We start from the raw sequence: 10,838 nt of genomic DNA, 5'->3' as shown, positions 1-10,838 counted from the left end.
GGGATGCTGTGGGATGCTGAGGGATGCTATGGAATGCTATGGAATTCTGTGGGATGCTGTCCCAGCAGCTGATCAGGCCAGAAACATCGAGAAGTTGGAAGGGAGAAGTGGGATGGAGGGATACGGGGACCCAGCAGGAATACAGTCAGGGATCCAGGCAGGAATATGAGCAGGGATACGGGCAGGGATGTAGGCAGGGATACAGGCAGGGATATGGATAGGGAACTAGGCAGGAACATGGGCAGGGACACAGGCAGGGATACGGATAGAGAACTGGGCAGGAACATGGGCAGGGATCCAGACAGGGATCCAGGCAGGGATGTAGGCAGGAATACGGGCAGGGATCCAGGGAAGAATCCAGGCAGGGATCCAGAAGGGACACAGGCAGGGATACAGACAGGGAAATGGGCAGGGATACAGACAGAAATACGGGCAGGGATCCAGGCAGGGATGCGGGCAGGGATATGGACAAGGATGCAGGCAGGGATATGGACAAGGATCCAGGCAGGGATATGGACAAGGATGCAGGCAGGGATCCGGCAGGAGAAGGCGGGTTTGTGCTCCAGGCCCCCAGTTCCCGGAGCCTGGAGCTGGGAGCGGGGGCTGCAGCTCCTGCCCTGGCTCCCACCCCAGTGCCACTGCCGTGCCCGGAATTCCAAGCAGGCTCAGCCCAGCCCAGATGCCGGGCGGACACTCCAGGAGGACAAGCCAGGCTTTATTCCCTGCTCCATCCCAGCCTGGCACGGGCCTGGGGACACAGACCCCGCTCTGTTCCACCCCCGGCATCCCGGGATGCAGCACCAGACACCGGGAATGGCACGGGCGCTCCTGGGAGCATCCCAGGATGCGGCACCACAGCTGCCGGCTCTCCCAACCTTTTGGATTAGGGGCAGGAAAACACAGCTCTCCCAGGTTTGGATTAAGGGAAGGGGAACTGCAGTTCTCCCAGCCTCTTGGACTAAGGAAAGTGCAGCTTTCCCAGCCCCTGGATTAAGGGAAGGGAATTGCAGCTCTTGCAGCCCCTGGAATAAGGAAGGAAAAGGCAGCGCTGCAGCGCTTTGGGCGCTTTCCAAAATAGCTGCTACCGGGAAAAAAAACCAGGAAAGCAAGCCAAGGGCCTATGACAAATCCTCCCTACGCAGCTCCCAGAGCCGCTGCCAGAGGAGCCACGGCCTCTCCAGGGGGATGTGCTGGAGCCACAGCCATTCCACAGGGATGTGCCGGAGGCACCCGGTACCCCGTGTCCTGAGGGGGCCAAAGCCAAAAATTATGGACAAGGGAGGGCTGCTCCAGAACGCCCCACATTCCTGAACACCCCTCACTCCTGAAGCTTCTCACGGAGGATGGAAATCAGGGAGGTGATGTCCCTTGGGAAGCACAGACATCCTGGGATACACAGCAGAGAGACGGCTCCTCCAAAAGCCACCCCTGGAGGAAGCCGTAATGGCCCCTCATCCCAGCACCCCCAAAACTGCTGGAGTTGGGGGTGGGGAGCAGTTCTGGGAGGTGCCAGGCAGCAGCATCCCACTGTATCCCCCAGAATCCTGACACTGGGATGCAGGCAGGGGGTGCTGATCCCAAGCCGAGTGGGGAGCAGGGCACAGATGAGCCACCCTCCATCCCCACGGGTCATGTCTGAGCCCACAGCACCCCAGAGAGTGCCAGGTGGGAAGGCAGGGTGGGAATGCAGGGTGGGAAGGCAGGGTGGGAATGCAGGGTGGGAAGGTGCAAGGGCAGGGCTGCACTCACATCCCACCGATGGAGACGGTGGCGCAGGTGCGCTCGGAGAAGGCGGGCACGGTCTCGGTGGCGCTGCTGGCGGGGCGGATGTAATCCACGGACACGTTCACCTGGAACCAAAGGGGGCAAGTTAGGGATGGCTGGATCACCTCTTCCTCTTTCCTCCCTGTGCCCAAATCCCCATGCCGGTCTCCGGCCCCTCCACCTCCCCCTGCCCAGGGAACGGCTCGGGAACAAGCGCTGCCACCACTCTGGTGTCCCCAGACAGGGACAGGAGGGAACAGCAGGTACTGGGGATCTCTTTGGGGGGCAGATCCTGCTGTGCTGGGGCTTGGGATGAGCTGGGGGGTGCAGGGATCGTGGAATCATGGAAATGGTTTGGGTGAGAAGGGGCACTAAAGCCCATCCAGTGCCACCCCCTGCCATGGGCAGGGACAACTTCCACTGGCCCAGGTTGCTCCAAGCCCCGTCCAGCCTGGCCTTGGACACTTCCAGGGATCCAGGGGCAGCCACAGCTTCTCTGGAAAACCTGGACCAGGGCCTGCTCACCCTCCCAGCCAGCAATTCCTTCCCAATATCCCATCTATCCCTGCCCTCTGGCAGTGGGAAGCCATTCCCTGCGTCCTGTCCCTCCACCCCTTGTCCCAAGTCCCTCTCCAGTTCTCCTGGAGTTCCTTTAGGCACTGGAAGGTCTCCCTGGAGCCTTCCTTTCTCCAGGCATCACCTCCAGCATCTCCTGGCCATCACCCCCTCAGCAGCTACCAGCATCATATCCCACATCCACAGGCACCATTTCCATGCCAATCCCACCCAATCCCACAGCTCTGCCTCCCCAGCAAAGCTCCATCCTCCCTGGTCTAGTGGCACCTCAGCGGGAGGAGGCTGAGGCTGCCTCGGTCTGGTGACGTGAGGTGACACAGGGGTGACACAGGGGTGACACAGCGCTCTGTGGGGACATCCTGGTGCTGCCTCCCGCCGCCCCAGGGCTGGATTTGGGCACTATGGATTTTTTTTTTCCAGGCACGGCACCGTGCCCGTTCCGCATGGCCAGCGCTCGCTCCGGCAGCTTGAGCCAAAGGGAGCCAGACAGGCGAGGCAGGAGCATCCCTAACCCCCTTCAAAGCCTCGGCTCATCCCAAAAATCACTTATTAAATGAGCATAAAGATGCAGGAAAGGTCGGAGCGCTGGCAGGGCGCCGGAGCCGAGGCTTTTCCGCAGCGGAGAGGGGGCTCCGGCAGGAAAGCGCCAATTAAGGGGAGCGGTTAAAGCGATTCCTCGCAGCAAAGCTCGTGTCAGAACCACTGGAGGGGAAAAAGAGACGCCGATTACTCCGAGAGGCAGGTTGGGAATTCAGCTGCTCCGGGGCTTTGGCAGTGTCTGGCTCAGGAGCGGCTGGCGTGGGAAACACCTGGCTCGGGATGAGCTGGGGGGTTGCGGAGGTGCTGGGGGGGGGGAACGGGGGATCCTACAGCTCGGGGAGGGATCCTGGATTGCCACCAGGAGGGGAGAAGCGAGGAGGGATTGGGATGGGGATGGCACGACACGGCATGGCATGGGATGGGGATGGGGTCACCCCTCAGCCCACAGCAGGGATGTGCCATGTCACGTCCCGTTCGTTCCACTGGCATGGGTTGGTTTGCGCTGGATGGGCCTGGGGGCAGGAAGGTTTCACATCTGGACAGACGGGATCCATGGGACAAGATCAGTGGGATGAGTTCAAGGAGGGCAAGTGGAGCACTGGGACAGGTGGTACAGGGAAGCTGTGCTTGCCCCTGGATCCCTGGAAGTGTCTAAGGGCAGGTTGGACGGGGCTTGGAGCAACCTGGGCCACTGGAAGGTGTCCCTGCCCATGGACAACCTTGAGGATCCCTTCACATCCAAACCATTCCATGATTCCATGACGTGTCGTGTCCCACCCTTGGGTCACACCAACCCCATGGAACACTCCAGGCTTGGGGAAGCGGCTGGAAAGCTTCAAAAGGAGCTGGAGGTGCAGAGAGACAACACCCAGGACCACCCAACTGCAGAGCCGGGTCTATCCAACGCCAGACGTGCCACTGTCACCATTACTGTCACTGTCACCATCACTGTCACCGTCACTGTCACCATCACTGTCACTGTCACCCCACAGTCCCAGAGCTCTGGCATGGGGCAACATAAAGCAAAGAATTTTTGGGTGCTGAGGGCAACGTGGCCAGGGAGGGGTCGGGAGGGCAGGATGGGGTGGCCAGGACTGGGGTGGGTGCAGGGTCCCCCCCTGCAGCCCTGGGACCCTCACGGGCCCCGCTCCCCCAGTGCAGCCGCCGTCGGTGCCGGCCGTGTCTGGGCGGGTTTCCAAGGTCAGCTGCAGTCAGTGTGGATTAAATCACTCCGCCAGCTCCGCTCCCGGGAGCAGATCCAGCCCGGGGAAGAGCAGCACGACACGGAGGAGCCGTGGCTTTTGTGCAGCCACCGCGCTCAATGTCACCCGCCCGGCTCCCGGGACTGCCGGCCCACAGTCGGGGGCCTTGGAATCTGGGGGGGGGTCCCCAGGACCAGCCAGCCTAGAGTCACGGTCCCTGGAATTCCAGGGCTCCCCACCAGCCCATAGTCAGGGGCACTGGAATCCTGAAGCTCCCCCACACTCACCAGCCCAGAATGGGGTTCCCTGGAATCACTGGGGCTTCCCCAGATCTGCCAGCCCCTCGTTGGGGTCCCTGGAATCCCCAGGATGTGGCCCCCACCACAACGTATCCAGCATCAGATTCCCAATGAGGTGGTTCCCAGCACGTGGTCCCCACATTGTCCCCACAGTTGGTCCCAATGAGGTGGGGACACCCCTAGAGCCCCCCAGGGCCCCCCAGCCCATGGTGTCCTGCCCCAGTTCAGTCCCAGTTTGGACTGGGGGGATAGGATCCCTGCTCCAGCCTCAGGATCCCACAGCAGTGGGGGACGTGTCCCCACTGGATACGGGACAGAGATTGGGGTGCATCCCCCTCCCAGGGATGGACTGAAAGGGGGGAGGAGAGCTCGTCCCCCTGGGGAGGGACTGGCCCCAGGGGGCACAGGGGGAACAGCCCCACCTTTGGGTGTCCCAGGCTGGGGGGTGTGTGGGGGCTCTGGGATGTGCCAGTGACACCCCCCAATATTCCCACCTGTCCCAGGGGCTTGGAAGGGCCCGTCCCCTCCCGCAGGGACACGGGGGGGAGGACCCGGGGTGGGCACAGGGAGGGCTGGGTGGGCGCAGATGGGGGGTGGGTGGCAGCCCAGACCTGCCGGGCTATAAATACCCGGAACGCCCGCGGATCTCCCGGCCCGGCGGCGTCACCCGCTCCCGGGGAATATTTTTACCTCCCTGGCAGCTCGTGCCGGGTGGCAGGAATGGGGTGGGGGGCGGGGAGGGTTAGGGGAGGGTGGGTGCCCCCCCGTCTGCCTCTGAGGCTGGGAAGAGGCTCCCAGAGACCTGCGGGGGGGTAGGGGGGGGGGCCAGGCTGGGAATATGGGTGAGGATCAGGAATCTGGGGGGACACGTGATAGGAAAACCTCATGGGGAATGTGACATGAATCCCGGTGGGATGAGAGGATGCAGGAGGCACAGCGGGGGCAGCAGAACCCCCGGGGGGCAGATCCGGGGACACGTTTTCCCTCTGGAGCAGCAATTTCCCTCCCAAGGCTCATCCCAGGCTCCCCACACATCCTGCTTCAGGGAGGGGGGGTTTCCTGGGAATGGGAAGTAGGAGGCGGCCCCACCGAGCTCTCCCCTAACCCCCTCCAGCTCTGCATCCTCCTATCATCTCTCCTGGAAAAGGGTTGGGATGTGGTACAGGGATGCTCCACGACAGCCCCCACGGAGCCTCCAGTGCCTCCGGCATCGCCGAGAGCGGAGCCGGCGGATCCCAGAGCTCCGAGCTCCCCCCCTGCCTCTGGATCCAGGAGCAGCCATGGAGCCCCCTGAGCTGAGCCCCGGGGCAGGATCGACCTTGTCGGGGGTGGGGAGGGGTAACCATGGAAGTGCCGGGCTGGGAAGCTTCGGGAGGAGGGAGAGAGAGGTGCAGGGAGAGGATCTATCCCTGAATTTCAGATCATTACACCGGGAATAATCCCATTTGCCTCTTTTCCCCTCGCCTGCTGTCAGGGAGCCAGCCCAGCCCACTGCAGCTCCCCCCCTGCTCGGCTGCAGCCGCACGCGCCGCTTATTCCAAGCGCAGCACAGGCGGGAAAACATCTCTCCCAGTTGGGCTCTGAGCAGCCAAATCCTCCCCAACAGCCAAATCCTCCCCAGTCCCACCCGTGGAAGCAGCGGATGACGCAGCCCGTTCCCGTGACGCTCCAGAGCTGGAGCCCTGCAAAGCCACCCCGGCACCGGCACATTCCAAGGCACAGGATCCCCGTTCCCAGCACGGCGCCGCTTCCCGAGGGATGAATCCCCCTCTGCCCCCATCCCCGGCTGCACCAGAAAGCGGAATCTTCCCAAAAACCCCTCTCGAGTGGCCGTGCCGTGCTGTGCTCTCCCGGAGCTTCCAAGCTCCAGCAACACGCAGGAAAAATTGTCCATCGTTCCAAAAATCTGCCAAAGTCTTTCCCTGCTCCTACGGGAATGTTTTCCCCAGTCCAACGCATCCCTTGGTTTTTTCCCCAGGTCTGAGCCCTGGCAGAGTTGGCGCTGAGAGCGCTGCTATCAGTAACCCCAAAAGGAGCATTCCTGGAAGCATCCCAGGAAGCATCCTGGCACCTCTGAGGGGAACAGACACAGGTGGATGCACGGGAAAACTGCCAGGAAACCCCCGGCTGCTGCTTTCCAGGTCTGCCAGAGCTGGTTCTGGGCTCGTGGCACTGCGGATGAGCGGCATTCCCAGTTGGAAACAGGGAGAGGGAAGGGGATGGGGATGGGAAATGGGGATGTGACACAGGGATGGGGCACTGGGATGGGAGATGGGGAACGGGGATAAGGGCACAGGCATGGGACACAGGGCAGCATCGCTTCCATGCACAGGGGCCGTTTATCCCGGCGCTCTCCAGCGCCGGCTCCCTCCATGCGAGCGATTAATCCCCCAGTTAATTAGGGAAGAGCCCCGATCCATCTCCTGCACCGCGGCAATTCCCCGGAGCCGCTCCCCGGCACAGCGTGATCGATGGCGCGCAGGATCCGGCCCTTCCCGCCACGCTCCACAGATTTATTCCACAAATCCATAGCAGCCCAACACCAGCGGGTGCCGCAGGGGGGGCCGCGGCCTCCAGTTCATCCCGCGCCACCGGGCAAATTCCAGAGCGCCGGGAAGGACGTGGTGGAGCAAGGAGAGGCTCTGGCACACGAGCCAAAAAAAACCCCCAAATCTGCTCTTTGAGTGCCATAAAAATCCCAGCCTGGAAACTTCCCTCTGCCCAGGGACAGGGAATACAGAGGTGGTTTCCCACATCCCAGCTCTCCTCCCAGCACAAACAGAAGGAGAAGGGGTCACGGCAGCCACAACAGGGATATTTCTTCCTCATCCCCCCACCCTGTGCTTTCTCCAGAGGGAATTATTTTGGGAAGCAACGGGGAGGGCATTATTTTTATGCAGACCCAGGGGATACTGTCGGTTCCTTGGAAAGGGGGCAGAAACCCAGGGCAGGCAGATCTCCCTGGAACCCCAGGACTCCCCGGAACAGCCTCAGGGACCCAGGGCAGGCTGGGCTCCCTGGAATCCCAGGGCTCCCCCAGAGTCTCAGGGGCTCCCCAGGTCACCCTCCAGAGGCCCCCAGTGCTGGAGCTGTGCCACAGGCTTGGTGCTGCTGTTTTGGGGGGTCACTGGTCACCGAGTGGCTCCTTTAGGGACAGGGACAGTGACAGAGCTGGGGACAGCAGTCCCTGCTACAACACAGCACACGAACAGTGGATGGGGGAAAACTGGCACCAGTAACCCTGGGGTGACTCAGACTGGGACTTCACCAAGGTGCCAGGACCCTCTAGAACCACCTGAAATTCCATTCCAGACTCCCATGCTCCCATCATAAATCCCGCCAACACCTCCCCCACCCTCTTCCAACTCTGAGAAGCACCAGACTTCCCTTTGAAAAGGTCTCAGAAGCTGCTATTTTTTTTCCCCCTCCCCTATTTTTTGGGAATAGCCAGGCGGGGCTCCGAGCTGGAAAGATGCAATTAGGCACCGAAAGAGCCCTGGCCGAGCAGCAGCGACGGCCTCGCTGCCGAGGGAATTGATTTTATTTGACCGTTTTATGAGCATTGGAAAATTGCATCCGGAGCGTGCGCTCCCGTAGTTAATACATTCCTCATTCCCTGAATTGAGCTAAACCAGCCCAGAAAAATATGCCTGGGAAACAAAGGGAAAAAGCAAAGAGGCGTTCCCGGGAAATGGGGATCCCAATCCTTCAAAGGGTGCTCCAGATTTGGGAATTCCCTGTGAAGAGCCTTGGGGTTGTCCATAAGGATTCCTACAAAAGCAGTAGCACCAGCACTGGTGGGTCCTGGACCCTTGGGAACACCACTGGAGTCACCACTGGTCTCATCCCCTCTCTTGTCCCCTCACCCCCTCTCTTGTCCCCTCATCCCATCCCTCCGTACCTTCTTCCCAATGAGCTTCTTGCGCAGGAATTCCCGGGCCTCGAACATGTAGGGAATGTCGTAGAGGGGCCTCAGCTTCCTGTTCTTGTCCTGCAGGGGGGCAGAGAGGGGAGAGATCAGAGGAGCCCCCCTAAACACCCCACGAGCAGCATCGCTCCTCCCACCCCTCTCCCACAGGTGCCCACCCGCTCCTGCACCCCGGTTTGGGCTCCCCGAGCTCCGTTGAACCCCGAGGGGATCCTGGGATAACCCAAACTTGCCCCCAGGAGGATGTGCCAGCAGCCTTGTGGTGCCAGGTCAGGCTGCTCCAAGTGGCAGCTCCGTAAGGAGAAGGGATGAGGGGGAATTTGGGGTGGGGGTGGCCAGGGGGGATAAACCCCCAGCCCCTGCTCAGGGGTGTCTGATGGAGATCAAATCCCTGCAAAGGCTGAGAAAAAAAAAAGGGGAGTTTTCCAACAGAAATGGCAGTGGGGATTCAACCCAATGTAGCTCAACAGAACCCCATGTGACCCACAACGACCCAACATGACCCAACCCCCTCGAACTCAATCCAACTTAACCCAACACAGCTCACCCCAACCCCACTCGACCCAACACAACCCACCCCTACACAACCCAACCCACCCCAACCCTGGGAGCTCCCAGCCCACACTGGTGGAGGCAGGCCCTTGGCACAGTGCCCTGGGTATGGCCCCCCCACCCCCAGATTCCCTGAGCTGGGCAGGAAAACACAGATAAGAGGGAGAACAGGCAAAATCAGCCGGAAACGGAGGAGTGGAGTCCGATGGGAGAGGGAGTGAGTGGATAAAGACAACGGCACTCAGCTCCTCCCTAATGAACGAGGCTTTGATAGAGTTTATTGTCCTTGACAGGGTTCATTCCCAGGCTGCTCCCTGGAGACATTCCTTTCTCCGCCCACATCGCCACGGCCCTGCCAGCACCAGTGATGGAACAGGTCGGATCCTGCAAGGGGACCCCCCGGGGACGCACACCCAGCGCCCACCCCATCACAGGCAGGTCCTGATCCTGGCAGGACGTGGGGACCGGCAGAGATGGGATTTCCCCTGGAAGCAGGAGCTTTTACACTCGCCGGGGGACCACTTGTGGCAAACAGAGAAGCTTCCTGGCACCCAACGAGATGGGCACGGAGCTGTGGTGGGCAGCCAGGCCGCAGGGCCAGCTGTGCCCGGCCCTGGAGCCGGTTCTCCGGCAGGGAGGGAGCTTTTTCCTGGCCCCACATAAGATTAAGACCCAGCTGGGCACACGAGGATGGCACGACTGGTGGGGTGGCCGGCAGGGAGCTCTGGCACGGCTCGGGAATGTGGTCGGGAAGGCCGGCACTGCCGCTCCGCTCCCCGGCGAGGCGCTGGGGCATGGAGGCCACTCCGTTATTCAGGCAGTGCCAGCACAATTCCCGGCCCCGTGCCAGGGCTGGAGCAGAGCCACGTGATAAATCCCGCGCTGCCAAGGGGTCCAAGAGGGGTTGCCAGGGGGGATTCCTGCTCCTCCCGTAGCATCTCCCCCTGGACCACGGGCATCCCCCCAGGGTGTCCCCCCGGGGTTGTGTCGCTGCCACACAGAGCCACCCCGGTTCCAGGGGATCCGGAGCAGCAGGATGAGTGACTTCTCATTCCACAGCCCAGCGCTGCGCCACGGAACCCGCTGCTGTCATTCCATGGAAAAATCACCGTGCGGAGAAGGAGGATTAAGCCAAGGGGATGAGACACGGGATGGGCTCAGCCCTGCAACGCTGGGCATGCAGGTGCTCCCCGCTTTGGCACCTCTTGCCCCTCCACAGCCCCCCAAAGTACATCCCAGGCGCTGCTCCAGCCTCTGGAGCAGCAGGAGCTCAGCTGGGCTGGCAGAGATGAGCACAGAGGAGATGCCCCAGCATCCACCAACCTCCACTCTGCCCCTTCCCATGGCAGCACAACACCAGCCTCTCTTCCCAGACTGCCAGCCCTCCTTCTCAGACTGCCACCCCTCTTTCCTGACTGCCAGCCCCCCTTCCCAGACTGCCACCCCTCTTTCCTGACTGCCAGTTCCTGTCCTCGGGGTCCCAGAGCATCCTGGCCCCTGAACCCTCAGGGTGGCTCCTGGACTCCTCCCTCCAGGTGCCACGGTGGGATCTGATGGGATCTGGGTGATGAGACACTCCCACCCTCGCCAAGGTCACGAGCGACATGAGCGCTGCCCTGAGAGGCAAAGCCCTGTACAAACACTAATTAATCCTCACTAACGAACTCCAAATTTATGGCTTATTTAAGTGTCTGTCTGGCACAGGCTGTTAAATCCCTAATCCCATCCCTCTGGAGCGCGGGAAGGGGGATGGCAGAGCCCTGGGTGGCCTCGGCATCGCCCGGCAGTGCCGGGAGCTCCGGTGCCAGCGGTGAAGTCCTGGAGGAGCCGGGGGAGGGGGGTTGAGCCCTCACCAAAACTGCACTGGAGCATCTCATGGGTCTGCAGCCATGTGGGACCCATCCAAAAAGGGGACCACCCCAAAATGGGGACCACCAGCACAGGTACCCCAGCACCAGTGCCATTCCTGTGCCACGC

General features: G+C 61.6%; 1 protein-coding gene across 1 annotated transcript in view; it reads right to left on the bottom strand.

The window, feature by feature from the left end:
- The window catches only part of LOC114071100, a gene marked incomplete at its 3' end in the record, with an annotated part of 60,297 nt that overhangs the window by 14,166 nt on the left and 35,293 nt on the right, over nt 1-10,838 (bottom strand). The window contains exons 6-8 of the mRNA XM_027908784.1: nt 8,283-8,372; nt 1,750-1,850; nt 972-1,022 (exon numbers count right to left, since the gene is read on the bottom strand). Of these exons, the coding sequence (XP_027764585.1) occupies nt 972-1,022; nt 1,750-1,850; nt 8,283-8,372 (242 nt within the window). The remainder of the gene's footprint in view (nt 1-971; nt 1,023-1,749; nt 1,851-8,282; nt 8,373-10,838) is intronic.

This window comes from Empidonax traillii, unplaced genomic scaffold (genome assembly GCF_003031625.1).
Source record: "Empidonax traillii isolate 1590-97213 ecotype Southwest subspecies unplaced genomic scaffold, ASM303162v1 scaffold1840:size75935, whole genome shotgun sequence".
In the NCBI taxonomy this organism is placed as follows: Eukaryota; Metazoa; Chordata; class Aves; order Passeriformes; family Tyrannidae; genus Empidonax; species Empidonax traillii.
The sequence above is the reverse complement of the archived record's forward strand: the minus strand, read 5'-3'. Positions and strand labels throughout refer to the sequence as shown.